Raw genomic sequence first — 15,392 nt, 5'->3', positions numbered from 1 at the left:
AAAGTAGCACACATACACATCTTTAGTGCCCTCCACATACAAATCCGGAAAATTCAAAATACAGTGAAACTTCTGGAGAGTCCAACTGAAGTCTGTTGATATCTTTTAGACATAGTTGTCCAAACAAGGTTTGTAGAGCTGCTGTGTTTATTGTAAGTCTTCTAGAAGCAGATTGGTCAGATGTATTTAGTAAGGTAAGCTGAACAGTTAATTAGAGGATTAGTAGGCTAAAAAAATGTCTAAGTATCCCTAACCTCTTCCATGGTAGTTATGGTCTTACTGAAATAAATCTAAGTGTCACACCTTCCTGCAAGGCTCTGAGCATAGCTTTGATGAGGAGGAGCTGTCATTTACATGTGAGGATTGTTGAGTAAATTAGGAGTTGTACATGCACAGGTAAAATTCACAGGATAAGGGGTGAGGGTGTGTGGTGGCACCAAAGCCATTGAGCTGATCTAGAGTCATTCCTGTACTGCTTGAGCAATACCCTCTGCTAAGATAGTAGGGGAAAAAATCTCTGGAAAGCAGTTGTTCCTGTGCAAAGGAGACCATAGAAAATACGACTAAGGGGGAACCCATCAACAGTATGCTTCCTATTTTAAACCTGGCAAGTGTTCTGTTTGTGCATTATTATTAATTGTGCTCTCATCTGTATATATTTAGAGGGGAAGGCCAGCTAAAAATTGTACGATGACAAAATGAGACAGGGCTCATTTATATGTGGCGCATTTTTCCTTGGCTGTTAGGTTGATGTGCTTGATTTAGAACTGGTAGTGTTTCATCACTCTGGCAACTTCTGATGATACAGTATTGCTGTTTAGAGACTGGGCCCTAAGAACTTTGTTCAAATGCATCTATAGGACCACTTGTGCGGTTCAACTAAAGTTGAACAGTTTGATAGACTGCCTAATACCCTCACTTACTGTTATTTAGAAGGATCTTTGATTTTTTTTTTTTTGGTATGCTGGTTGTCCTTCAAGGAGGGAGCAACTACATATGCGTGCCCTCCTGCCTACTCTGGGTTCATCTTACCTCTGGTTTAAAAGCAGAATCAGTCTGAAAGAGAAGTAAAACAATATATTTAGAACTTGCCAAGTGCTGCTGTTAGTTGTTCCTACAAGTAAACCACATCAACATGCCCTTCCTATTTACTCACTTCTAACTAAGGCTGCTTGGTGCTGTGTATGGGTAGCAGTGGGAGGAGACCTATGGGGTAGACCTGGTGCTTGCCTGAAGTAGAGTGATTGTCATTCAACTCTGCATACAGCATCCAGAGATGATATTAACAATTACACTGCTTTTCTGGTTTCTTTTCCTTTCCAGGGTTGCTCTCCCTGGTAGACTTCGTCTCCTAATTTTGTGGGTCTACAACAGTGGTCTTGTCTGTTTTTTACTCCCTGAAGTATTAGTTCATATTAACTTGCATTCAACCTCTGGGAGGTTGAATGGATAGAGAGAGGGGGTTGTACGTGCATTCTGTAAATTGGAGATGTATTTTATTTCCTGACTACATGGAGTATTATGTATGCCAAGAGCAGAAATGCAGACTTCTGAAACAGACCACTTGGGAAATGTGGCTGTGACAATGAATAATGAATTACCCTGTGGGTTCTAAATTACCCTGAACAATGTATTTCAGTACCTATGTAACAAAACAAGTGAATTTGTTGATCTATTTTTGATAAAGTTTAGTTTTAAAATATTTCATAGATGTACACACACATACCTGGATACATTTGCAAAGTGGGGTTGTGTAGTTCTTCCTTGATTATCTTTGAGATATATGGTCAAAATGAAGGTTTTAATTCCTTTTTTTAGCCAAACCTTAATTTTTGAAGGAGAGCAATATCAACAATCTTATGTTAATTAATTTTTTGGTTTGTTTTTGTCACCGGAGCTTTATGTGATGGCTGTCATATCTGTCTCCTGAATGTAGATCCCACAAAGAGGTGCTGATAATAGAACAAGAGTTCTGCTTTGGCTGTGCTTCCTAAGGTCAAGCCACCATTGACACTGATTCAGTTTGCACAGGGCCTCTCCTGTTGTGTCCTCTTGCAGACAGCATGTTGATGAATGGTTTGATCCAGCTGAACTGCTCCTGTGTACTTACTGGTGGTGAAAGAAGGAAGAGCTGAGCATGAAAGGCAAAATGCACTGTGCACAAGTGCTCATACGCTGTTGATCTTGGTAAATCTACAGCAGTGTGCTAACGAAGGTTTGCCAGTTGGGTCTGCAAGCAGGGTGTGCTCCTGTTTTGAGAGGAATGATTTGTTGGTGCCACATTCCAGCCTAAGAGCAAAATCCTGTCTGCCAGATCTCTTGTGCTTACAAAAGTAGAGATGTATCCGTGGGTTTTTGTGGGAAGGAGGGGGAAACTATTTGCTTTCTCTTCAAGCCAGAGAGATTGGGATACAGTTACAGTTACAAAGCAGTGTGTAGGACCACTGGGATGGTGTAGGCAGTTGCATTAGCATTAGAATACTATTAAAATAAGAAGTGTTAAACTGTTGGCCAAGTCAGATATATAAAGGAAAAATATTGATATGAGTACGCTCCCTCCTCCCCATCCTGAGTTGGGGTTAGTTTTTGTTGGTTGCTTTTTGTATTGCGTTTTTGTTTTTTGTTTTATTTGCATCTACTTCAATAAATGCTGCAGTGAAGCTTCTTTGTAGCATGAAAGTTGTAGTGTAATTTTTTTTTTGGGGGGTGGGGGGAAGGTTGATGGTGTTTGTGGAGGTTTTATTGTTTGTTTGTGCCCTCTCTTAAGCCCTACTTACTTACTTCCATGAGCACTAATACTGTCCCTTCTGGTGCTGCAAGTCACTCTCTAATTCTGCTGGGGAAGAACTTTGGTCTGAGGAAATGTAAATGGAGCACATAAACATTGACCTAGCTAAGTAATGGTCTTAAATGCTGATCTCAAATTATTCTTAACACGGTTACTGTATTGCTCATAGATTTCAAAAGTTTACAGTTAGCTGTATCAGCTATTTATGATCACTGTCTATCACCAGAATGATTTGATCGAACTGTATTTCAAGTACCTTAAAAATGTGCTTCTAGCAAGTTGTCTCTCTTGGAAGTGGTCATTCAGTAATGCACTTTGGCAGCATGCCCGTCTAAAATCTGTCGTGTGTGTGACTGCACAAGGTTAAGTGAGTTGCATGGTGAGAAGTGCTTGCAGAGATGACAGTGGAAACTTGCCTTTGGATTTAATACTCCATGCGTCATATTCGTGCTAGTCCTTGAGACTGTGGCTACCACATACTCTGCTGGAGGTTGACAGTTCTTCCAAACTCAGGGCTTTCCATAAAAATTCATGCAATTTAGGATTGACTGTTTTTTCGGTACTAGTTTTAAAAAAACATGTGGCATTAATATGGTAGATACCAAAAGTACACTGAACTAAATGATAACAAATATTTGAGAAGGTAAATAAGTAGTGTTAATAATTTCTGGTGTTTGGTTTTCTGCAAGGGAGAATTACTCTTTTCTCACAGACTGAAAAAAGACATTTGAAAACCAGAGGCGGCAAGAGGAATCCTACTGGGAATCTGCTGGAGCACTGAGTATTTGAAAGTCTTGACAGATCTATAGCAGTGGAAAAGGGATTTCATTTTCATGCTGAAGAAAGTTAGAGGGCTGAGAAGACAGATTCTAGTGTATGCAGGCACCTCTGGCTGAATTACTGGAGGTTGTTTCTGCAGTATGTTTATGAGTATCCAGAAATCTTAGGAAAAAGTATACATAGTGTATCATAATACAATGTAGTGTATCTAAATACAATGTGCTAAACTTTTTTTTTTCTTTCCTTTGAAGTACTCTGGATTTATTCTGTTTTTATAAATTACCTTCTTGTTAAAAAAATTAAGTGCAAACCAAAGGTGAAAGCTTAATCTCTCCCTAGGGCATCTTGGTTGTTACTTATGTCGTTTTTTTTTTTCCCTTCTCAATTGTTCTGTCTTTTGACTGAAAATGAAAATTACATACATTCTAAATTAGTCTTTAATTTTACTTCGGCTTGTCTACATCACCTGTATTTGGGCATCTGTGCGATTGTCCTACGTAAAATTTCACATGGAGTGAATGGTAAACTGCCCAGGAGTATTTGCTTTAAGCTCCAGTCATTCTCTGTCTAAAACAAGGAAGTTGACAAGTTTTCCACAATCCCCCTGCTCTTTGTTTATGTAAAAAGTTCAGAAAGTAGACAAGAGAACTGAAATGGCAGCTGTTAAAATTTTCCCTCCCTTCAGTGCCTTCAACTGACATGATAGATATCTATAATTACTGGAAATCTATGCCCTACAGACTTTATTTTTAACCAGGAAAAGGTTGTAGCTTGGAATTACTTTATAAGGTATTTGAATATTTTTGATTTTCTTACCTGACCTAAGGCAAATCTCTTACTGGGATTTGCTCTTGGCATCACAAAACAGATATGTTAAAATGATGCTTTGTGTTTTTCTGAACAAAGGCTGTAAATGATATGCTTCCTTCACGTATGATATTTGCGGTTGTTAATGGTTTATTCTTGGAAGAGTCTTTGCATATGTTGAGTACTTCGCGATAGTGGTGGAACGGTTTGCAAGGGCACACATGCCTTCCTGTAATCTAATCTTAAAAGACGTGTTACTTTCACGTGATGTGGTTTTTGAAGACTGCTAATGTATGTATGAGTTTGGCAGAGAATCTCTTTTACTGAAGCAAAGGGATAAAAATTAATAATGTGATACAGGGCACTCAGCAAATCCACTTTCAAAATGTTATTGGGAGATGAAAATTTCTCCTTATGTGTATATTTTTCACGGTGTGTATGCAGTTTTCTACTGTTGTGCAGTTGTTTGTATCATCTGGAGAAAACCTGTTTCTTCTTTTGTTGCTCAAAAACTGTGTGTTTGGCAAGATTTCAAGTGTCCTAAAAGAACTGTTGGGGATGAGTGGGATGAGTGTGTTTAGGTACAGGATTTTTCAGGAGTCTGTGGCTGTAACCATGAAGCTAATTGTGGAACAGATTTTGATAGCGGTTTTCCTATTACTAGGGGTTTTTTTTCTACTCAGATATAAAAAACCACCTCAGAGAATTTGTAATTCTTCCATCTGCTTCCATCTCTACTTGGAGTTTTATGGTAACTACTGTGTGTATCTGTTTCTGTGAACAGGAGTGTACTACAGTACACTGGATTTTGGTGTGTAGGAGACAGGAATATGCTATTTCCCCCCAGACTCCCCTCCCATCTTATTACAATGACACTTGAAACATTTCTACCACTTTTTTTATTAACAGGTCCTTGGTACATTTTCACGTTCTTTCCCAGCAGACATCACCTCAATTTTTAAAATTGTAGCTCTGTGGGGTGAACAAGGTTTTGATTTTTCTAACCTATTTGCAAAACTCTACTGGCACTACAAACCAGCAGTAGTGACAAAGTTAGGTTACTGTGTGATGCCTTTCTTGAAAATCCTGTTTTCAAGGACACAGCTCAGAATTGACTTGTATTTAGTTTTCAGAGGTATATTCTGCCATGTGCTACTCTTTCTTCTTGTGTTTTTACTTATTTACGTAGTGCCAGCTACTTTTAGTTTTTTGTGGTCTAGCTGCATCTAACCTTTTTTTGAACCTCATCAGAATTTTTTTCCCAGCATGTGGTGCTCGTCATCTTCATATTCTTTAATCTTCTTTCCTCAGTAGTTAAATACTTAAATTTGTTTTGTGTATATGCACACAATATACTATAATAAAGATTTTTGTTAAGATCAAGAAGTTCTGTGTTCAAAAAAAGTTTTTTTGGGAGTGGGAGTTGATACAATGTGTTTAAGCTTGTACCTGTTAGACGCAGGTATGTTGTTTTTCATCCTTGCCACTTTTCCTGTGAGGTGACAAACTTCTTCTATATATAAAGTAATTGCATAGTTCTAAGACTGAAGTTTAGTTGAATGTCAACACTGTTAGGGTTCCCAGTTCCTGTAGGACTCCTGATTTAGGCTTCTGTTTTTTCCTCATGAACCCATTATTTCAGATCCTCTGTGGATTGATGTGAATGCATCAGATTAATGTAACTGCTGCTGGAAGCAATGATCAAACAGATAAACTTGTGGTGGATCTGGCTGTCATATGGCCACAAGAGAAGTCACTTTGGTGAGCTGATCCAATGGAAAACTAATCAAGTTGTTACAAAAAAGATGAAGAAACAAACAGGAAAAAAACAGCAAAGAAACCGCACCATTTCTTAAGCACTTTTTATCTGATTTCATGATGGTTAGGTCTGACTTAAGGAAAAAAGTGTGTGCCCAAGGGAGAAGAAAGATCAGGGACAGTAGTCTTTAGCAGTTAGCCTTGCCCTTATATTTGGATGTAAAACTACCCTTAGGCAGTTATTCTTTTGGAGAACCAGCTCTGTCAGGAGGCTGTAATTTGTGAGTTGTGAAAAGTGGACTTTATTCTAAGGGGTGCAAACATGTGGAGAAAGGCAACTCTGATGTTGCTTTGATGTCAAGTCTGAGATGGGCTTGAGATTTCTACTACTCAGTTACTTTATTTTTGTCAAGACTGAGCAAAAGGCAGTTTTAAGGTCTGATTTAGTGATGTGCTAACTGTGATTAGAGGATGTGTTCAGAGATAAGCCTGTATCTATTTGAAATATTTCATGTTGTGAGTGGTGTGCTTTCAGTAGTAATGAAACCCCAAAAGGTCTGCTGGAAACTGCTGCTTTTTAACTTTGTGGGTAGAAAAAAAAAAGTGAATTAAGTTAACAAGATGGCTGTTGAAACCTAAGTGAAGCAGTTATTTTGATATTTCCAGAGCTGTTCATCTAGGAAAGACTTTAGGTTGGATAACCTAACCGTTTTGCTATCCTTTTGTTCAAAAAAAGTTCTTATTTGTGGTGGAAAAATCTCACACAGGAATTGCCCCCTAAAGAGAAGAGCTTGAGATCTCTCGGTATTAACTTCTGTATCTTTTTATAAATGTACCAATTATTTCATTGAAGTAGATTGATTGCTGTTGAATAAAAAGCTAAAAGAATACTGCCCTTTTGAAATGTGTGTCCTGATTGTAATGAAATCCCAGAGCATTGCAGAAGGATATTTTATGGTATTTAGCCTGTCTGTTGATTTACTGTCTTTTCCTTCCATGCAGGGTAATGTTTTCAAGAAAAAAATGGATGGGTAGGTTTTCAGTGACAACATGCTGTCTCTGAAACTTAGTTAGGAATTTAGGAAAAAGGTAGTTCTATTTAGTAGTTGTAACTTAAACTTGTGTCTTGTTTCTTCAGGGTCATGATGAAGAAGCTGTTGTGGATATGGGCAAAATCAGCTCTACTATCAATACAAATTTTGAGAAAGAAGAACTAGAGAGTAAGTTTGTGTTGGTTTTGTGTTTGCTTAACATGCCTTTTTTGCCTAGGGATAAAAGATTAATTTTCCTCTCTAAAAGGAATCAAAATTTTATGGCTATCATGAAATTCTGGTAGTAAAAATGGTGAAAGGCAGAAGTGACCTGCCCTTTTCTGTCTCTATGCATGCTGGTAAATATCCACTGTTCTAATCTATCACAAAAAAAAAAAAAATCACGGAAGCTTTCCAAGGAAAGCTTGCTTCTTAGACTTAAGTTTGAAAAAAATTATTCCTGTTGGTAAGTAATTTTCCAGCATGAATGATGTCACGTTCTGCAGAATTAAAAGTCAGGAAATGGGGGTCATGAGGGAGATGTTTGTTTTCTTTTCTGAAAGTTAAGTGTCCTTGTGATTGTGGTCATGCACTTCAAATACTGAGAGTCTGAACAGACATATAACTGTCCTCCTGATTCCATAGCAAACTGTATGTTCCACAATCTACTCTCAGTAAAGCATTATGGTAGTAGTCTTCATTATTTGACTCGGGATCCCATATTTAGCCATAAAAATAGCAATGATTTAGTTTCATGTAGCAGAATGTAAAATTAGATATTTCATCTAAGACATGACTTTTTTTCTTACTTGAAAACAAATTAGTTTGGGATGAGGATTCATGTACGCTACTTAATGAACAAGGAAAATACTGGGGAGATCCAGTGTTAAAGTCTTCATTATTTGCCTTTCGCATTGAACACTCTGAAGTTTAATTAACATTTGCAGAATGCCAGAAGGCAGTAGATTCACTGAGTTGTACTGACTCTTATACTGCTTCAGCACACTAGGAAACCATAAGGGCTACAGTTTTCTGGCTAAGAAAGGTTGATTTAGGTTGCTGTGACATTTTTCTCATGCTGTGGTATAACAGGAGACAGTTTAAAGTGATTGAAGCTGTTTGCTGCTGTTGCAGTCGTACTCTCGATCTCTTCCCTTCATTCTGTTACTGTTTTCTGTCTTATGCTAACACCTCTGTTGGCCTGACCAAACCAGAAGCCCAGCTAGGTTTTTAAGCCATTGGAAAATTTAAGTCTGACAAAGATGGTCAAGATCTCAGCAGTTGAGCACCCAAAATGCCACACTGATGGATGTGTGCCGGAGCTGAGCAGAGGAAGGAAGCGTGGATGTGGGGCTGAGAGATGCAGCAGTGGAGGCTGTGACAATGCTGGTTTAGATGGGGTTCTGCTGTAGGGAAACTACTGCCTTGGCTGTTTCTGAAGTTGAATCCTCAGTGGAGATTCAAGCTCTCTCCTCCTTAATTTCTTCCTCTTGCTTTTCTCGGGAGATTACCCATAAAAAGCGTTTGTATGTTTTGCAGGGAGGCAGGGGTTAAGGGGAAGCAGGCATCCAGCTGGAGTAGTGTTGGAGGCAGCAGCCTTAGCAGCTGTAATACCTCGACCACAAAGAATGACATGGGAATGTGCAGGCAGATCGCTTCCCCAGTCTCTTTCAGAGTGCATTCTTGTAGAGTGCTTCAGCTCCTACAGCACTGCAGTTAATCAAGATGCTGGGTGGGAAGGCAGGGGGCTCAGGCTGATTAAGGCAATTAAGGCACTTGGATGACTGCTGTGGAAAATACTCCTGTCTTACCCATAGCCAAAGAGTAAATTAAGGTGAAATGTAGACTGCTGTCCAATGAACATTTGAGTCAACGTAAGTGCTTTTGAAAGGAGGAGTTGAGATCTCACTCTCCATCACCTTGCTCTTAGCCATGCACCTCATCTTTTCGTTCACTCACTCATTTTGGAGTGGCCCAGTGTTTGTGTCTCAATGCAAGAGGGGGCTGGCTATACTGAGGTTTAACAAATAACTAATAAGAAGTATCTGACCAAAAAAAAATGTTTTCCAGTAGTATTATCACATATGTGAAGCATTTTCTCACATAAATAGGAATTATTCTTGGTGTTTACATAGATTTTTAGTATCTTGTATGTTTGTAAGAATTAAATTTTTATTGATAGAATGGAGCAAGGGAGGTGCACCATATCGTTTGACTTTTATCAAAGTGAAAACTGTTCCAAAGTAAGAACAAAACATTTTTTCTTTCCTCTTTGAAAGAGAAAAAGGTATGTAAGTGTGATTGTTCAACTCATATAGTTACCTTCTCAGAGATTCTTCAAACTCAGGATGTTCTAGAGGATAAATTTGTGTGAACTTACAGCTTTGTTTAAGAGTTCATTATTATAAGCTATTATGATGAAAGTAGATATGTAGAATTTTTGGGTTTTGTTTTTAATTGTGATATCACAATCCTCCAAGGCGAGAAATGGGATTGTTGGCTGCAAGCAGTAAAACAATTCCAACTAGCATTATTTTTAATTTCTGACACAAATATTTTCTTGTAGGCTTGGGAAGCCTACAAGCATTGGGCATTGGATGTGTTTTAAGATTTGAAACTATTTCAGTCCAATCTTTCAATATGTGTTTCTGGTGACTTGAAAAGGAGTACTTGGAAAGGAATTTTGAACCTTTACAGAAGTACGCATCAATGTATTTCAAGGAGAGTCAGCAGGCAGTGCATTGAGTTCAGCTCTGGTGGGAAGCACCACACTATTTAGAGCCCTCATGGACAGGTGATACTTAACCTCTTTAAAGCATGTACAAACTAATTTATATATAATGTATAGGTTTGATAGAGCAGAGGGTATAATTTTGCTCTTAATACTAAAGGGAAGGTGTCTTGGTGTTGTCAGTTTCTTAGTATGTTCTGGAAATTTGGTGATGAAATGTTAATGGAAAGAGAGACAAGTGCTAAAGGGGAAAATAGATCTTGGACTTGGAGCTTCTCAAGCTCTGCATTCTATTTATGGTGGCTGGCAGAGTGTGGTACCTGTCTGGAGTGACAGTGTTTAGGTTAGAAAGGTTAGGCGCAGGCTGCTTGTTTCGCAACACTCTTCCCATAAAAGAGGAACGGTTAGAGATGGTAAACTGCAATTGTGGGCAGACTGTGTGTGTACTAAATAAAGGTACTGCACTTTACTGAAGCTGTAAGGCCTTATTTTGAATTAACAAATGTCAGTTTACAGAAGAGCTAGAAAAGGGAATAACAACCTAAAATAACCTTTTTTTAAGAGCACCTAATGTTCTTAACTTGATGCCAGGCCCTTTGAGCTGCAGTGAATGAGAATAATAACAAAGTCACCCAGGAGTTGGAAGTAAGGCAAGAATATTAATGGCAGAAGTATTTAATGTGATCTTGTAAAAGGTATTTTCTGTTAAATGAAGTTTAAGGAAAACTTTTCTTGACTTGGTCTAGCTTGATACTACAAGGATGCATCTTTTAAAATGTGTAGCTACTTTTCAACCTTGATTTGAGGATACATTTAATAGATACAGTATAAGGGAAAAGAGATACATTCTGTTACTCTCAGCAGGCATAGCAAAGATAAGCAGTTTACACATAACAGAGGTCTCATTCCAGAAACAATCTTGAGGTCAGCAATGTGTGTCTTGGTAGACTAGTTTTCTGTGGCATAAATCCAAGCACCAGCTTTCAAGAGTTAAGATGGTTTGATAGCTATCTACTCTCACATTATCCTGTGGCAGGTGTAAGTATGTTTACATTTTAAGTGACCCTGTTATCTGTTCTACCTTGATGAGCCTTAATTTTTATTTAAGAAAAGAAGTGTGGTTTTCACTTAATCTTAGTTGACAAGGACAAGCAATCAAATAATCCTATATTTTTTCTCCCCTTAGGTGAATATTGTGTATCTAAGTAGAAGACTTGCTGTACAAGTGTTTCACAATTTGAAGCATTTAAAAAGTGTTTGACAGTGATTTTTTCCCTAACTTCTTTTATTTAAGAGAACAATATGTAATGTTTTTGTTCTGACTGCATCAAAAATTTTATAAAAAGACAGCTAACTGCAAACTATAATAGTTTTATAATCTGAAACACACATAAAATTATTATTTAAGTAATATGGTCATAAAACTGAAGTTGTGCCAAACAGCACAAACCAAAACTTTAAAGTTGCAGTAAACTCAATAGTCCCAGATCACTCAAATGTAAAATTTTTGAGATGAGACAGAAGAGACTACTTGATTCTGAAACCTATTACTTCTTGATGACTTCTTCGTACCTTCACCTTTTTTCAATCCCTTAAAAACCAGTTGTTCCAAAAATTGACTAAACTTTTGCCTTGTTGGATATTAAAACTGTTTTTGAATGGATGATATCTCTACTTGCAGTTCACTGAAAGTTAGTGTTTCATAGCAGTTTAAGCTTTTAAATTTACCTTTTTTTTTAATTTACAAAATAAATAAAAGAAGATGAGAGTTTGAGTTTTTCCCAGGAATGAGTAACCCTTCTGTGAAGCAAGATTCCTTCTGTAAATACCAGTAGATGCATTTGGCAAACCAATCTATTTAAGCACTTGTACAAAAGGGAGATCAAATTTGTTATGACAGTGTATTTGTCATTGGTGAAGTCAGAAAATTTTCATTTTTGAGGTTTCTTATTAAATACTTTACAAGAATAGTGTTAGAATGTGGAAGCCTTTTTGTTTACCAGGGGGATGGGTACTGATGATCTTTAAGATCCATTGCAACCCAAACCATTCTGTGGTTTTATGTTGTGTTTAGTGGACAAAGGGTTAGTCTTTAATGTTAATGAGACTTCCACTTGAATTGCTTATTTCTAGGTTTTCTCTCCTCCAACAGAAGCAACTCTTTGAAATTACCTTGTATGTGTATCCTTTTTCCTGAGCTCTCCTGCAGAGACAGGCTGCAGAAAGGATCCTCAGCTCAGATAAAGCGTGGGGCCCAGCTCTGGTCTGTCTTGGCTGTGCAGTGCAGGGACGGCTTGTCCTCCCTACCATCAGTACCCAGGGCTGGCTCCTTTCCCTGGCAAGGGAGATGGGTGCTGGCAGTGAGCCGCAGGTGTAGGTCTGTGCCAGAATCCCTGTGTGGCACTGCCACCCAGCACTAAGCTTTTCCTATTACTGTTTCTACATGCATATCTAATATAGTTGCTGATAATGCCTTCCTGAATATTGTTGATTTTGTCTAATAGAAGTATTCAGTGATTTTTTCTGACTTCAAACCAAATGAGTTTGTAGTGGCAATCGGAAAAAAATCACTTCTGTGTGTAATGAGAAATCTGACATTTACTGGTTTTGTCAGCATAATACGGCAGTCTTGATCACATAGTGAGAAAACACTCTTCCTGAGCGCTTTACCCTGTGCTGTGCTGACTATGGTTTGGGATTGGGCTTCTCAATTTTATCAGTTCAAGTATAAAGAGTGTATTCTCAGAGAGACCAAATTGCTAGGAGCAGCAGGAGATTTCAGAGCCCAGCCCAGGTTGTGTACTGGATTCTAAAATATGCTGTACTGTGGAGAACTTTTGTGTTGCAGTCATGGCATGCAGCTATCCCATGAAAGAATTTTCTTTACTTCTTTCTTCGGGTTCGGTTAGAAAATTTTATCTCAAATGTTTAATTCTGAGAACAAGAGATAGCTTTTTAAAAATAGCTCCTTTAACAAGAAGAACCCTTGGTAATTAAAGGACTTCTTAGTAGTCAGCTAAGAATGTGCATGAGAAGTTTATAAAATAAGTGAAAAATGCTGTTTGTTCTGAAATATTTAGTTTCTTTCTTATGCGAGGAATTTCACTGTCAGTACTAATTTGTGCATTTAATTGCATCCTTCAGAAATAGGGCATTATTTCTAATTAGAAAATTAGCATAGCAGAAGTATTTTTTGTGAGTTATTGACTTGAGTGATTTTTCATTATAAATAAATAAGAGAGTGTGTGTGTGTGTGTAGAGGCATTGTTCTTGTTCCTTAGGTTTTACCAAAACCAAGAATATTTGGAGAAGTCCTATCAGCTCTGAAATTTTTAAGGGCAAGAAAAGACACTTTTGTTCTCACTCTTACTTCTTCCATCCCCCTCCTTTTCCCCATTTTTTGTGCTTTTACCTTCAGAGCAGTCTTGTGACAGAAAAGGTCACAAGAAGTTGTGCTTGTAGATTGTGTTGAGCTTATTTTTGTGCATACAAGTACTCTCTGTGATGTAAGGGAAATTAATACCAAGGAATGAGATGCTGCGTTCCAGATCTTTCCTACTAGGGTAATGCATTTGGAGATGTGAGATCAAACAGCTGGATTTCTTCCCCGTGTTACGATCTTAAGGAATGGATTAGGGTCTCTCTTGCAGATACTCCAGTTTTTCTATATGAGAATGCTCCATGCTAGAATGAGATAATTTATTTTATACAGAAGCCTTTTTTAATCAAATAATGTCATAATCTATCCATCTTCAGATTATTATTTGAAGATTTTAAGAAAAAACAGTAATTCTTGTCACAAAGTTTTAGTCTTCAGTTGGGAAGATGGGGTCACAATGGTACAATGTGAAAGGGTGAGGGGGATCACACAAAAGATGCTATATTGGAAGTGATAGTGGGATATCAGGATTTTTCTTTTTTCAGGTAATGTGTTGGTAATGTTTTTCAGGTCAGGTTTGTATAGGTTGCCTAGGTAGGCTGTAGAACATATATCCTTAACATTACTAAAAGGATGGCTGTCATCCTAACTAAACTGATCAAAACCATGGCTTCAGCTTTGAAGTTGGCTGTACTTTGAGCAAGGTTGGACTAGGTAGCTCACCTCCAGATGGTCCTTACATCCATCACTAATATATGATTGCTCTTAGTTCAGATTTCTAAGTAACAGGGTTTGAGAATCCACATAGATACAAACTTGGTTTCCTTTCCTTTTCCTTGTTAAGATGGATAACAATGTCCTTCTTTCTGTGAAGCTATAAAGGCACCTAGCCAAAGAAAAGAGAAGATACTGAGTGAGAAGAGAAGGCCTAGTGATATCAAGGCATTTTTGTTGATCTCTCTCAGGCTTCAGAAATCTTCTATTGCCATTTTCATGGGAAGCTCTGGGGAGAAATCAGGAAATGTAGAGTATTTTCTTTTCTGTAAATGTTATAGGACTTTATCCAAAGTGACTTTTGGAGTGAGACCAACCATGTGATTGCAGATCAAACATGTGATGGAGACACGTTTCAAGATCCTAACTCTTAAGTTTGTTTCATATTGATAAAGGCCTTAAGTAGTAAATACTCTCAGTGGATTTGAACAGCTAAGCTTGGATAAAGTCATGTTGGATTAAAATGGGCAATCATCTCTTGAGCTCTGTATTACTAAATTTAGTATTGGGCAGTCTACTAATTCTATTGATTATTGGTTTATAGTAATTCTGTAAGAAGCTTTGTTTGAAAGTGGTACTGTGCTACAGACATTTACGTGAATAAAGCTTTGAAAGTCACATGATATACCTTTTGAACTTTTAAACACAATATTCAAGTAAAGCTTGTGTCCCTTGTAAAAATAACACCGCCATGCTAGAAACTTGAATCTCAACCTTTTTAGAGTTAAATTTCTTTCCATTGCTTTCAGTGATGATATATTAATTTTATATTAATTGCCTTTCTTGGAGGTCTGGTTTTTTATATTTTTTTAGGTTTGATTTTTCAGCCAAACCAAAATTTTCTGAAAAATGCGAAATCTGAAAAATAACTCATTTCATCCAGTTCTCTGGGAATGAAGGGAAAAAATGGCCATGGTTTTGTTTCAGTTTGCTTTTCCTTGTAAATTATATTTATAAGTAAATCTTTTTCTATCTATCTGCAAACATTATTACTCCTATCTGAATAATGAAACTTAAGGAAACATAGACTTACTTAGTGCAGCTATCTTATTTTTAGAAGGCTTCTCAATGCTTTGCTTTGTTGAGTTAGAACCAAAGTTGAGCTTGTCCAATTTTTATTATGTGGTTTTGTCCCAGTTCTGGAGTTGAATATGTCTGTAACCTGTTTTTGGGTAGTTATGACAGTATACTCAACAGCAGTAGTTTCAGATTTTCTAGACAGTAGCTGAAATGTCTTTATTTATGACTGTGATAGCAGAATGAAGGTCCCTTTTCCTAAGGAACAGTCAGGTGCACTCATCAGCTTCTGTTTGCTGTAGGTAAATTTTTCTTGGTTAATCTATT

General features: G+C 37.5%; 1 protein-coding gene across 20 annotated transcripts in view; it reads left to right on the top strand.

Annotated features, from left to right (window-relative positions):
* Positions 1 to 15,392, top strand: part of SLC4A7 (solute carrier family 4 member 7) — a 93,597-nt gene that overhangs the window by 28,587 nt on the left and 49,618 nt on the right. For all 20 annotated transcript variants that reach the window (XM_038160948.1, XM_038160931.1, XM_038160913.1 and 17 more), the window contains one exon: positions 7,272 to 7,353. In XM_038160948.1, the coding sequence (XP_038016876.1) occupies positions 7,272 to 7,353 (82 nt within the window). The remainder of the gene's footprint in view (positions 1 to 7,271; positions 7,354 to 15,392) is intronic.

Source organism: Motacilla alba, chromosome 2 (assembly GCF_015832195.1).
Source record: "Motacilla alba alba isolate MOTALB_02 chromosome 2, Motacilla_alba_V1.0_pri, whole genome shotgun sequence".
Taxonomy (NCBI): domain Eukaryota; kingdom Metazoa; phylum Chordata; class Aves; order Passeriformes; family Motacillidae; genus Motacilla; species Motacilla alba.
The sequence above is the reverse complement of the archived record's forward strand: the minus strand, read 5'-3'. Positions and strand labels throughout refer to the sequence as shown.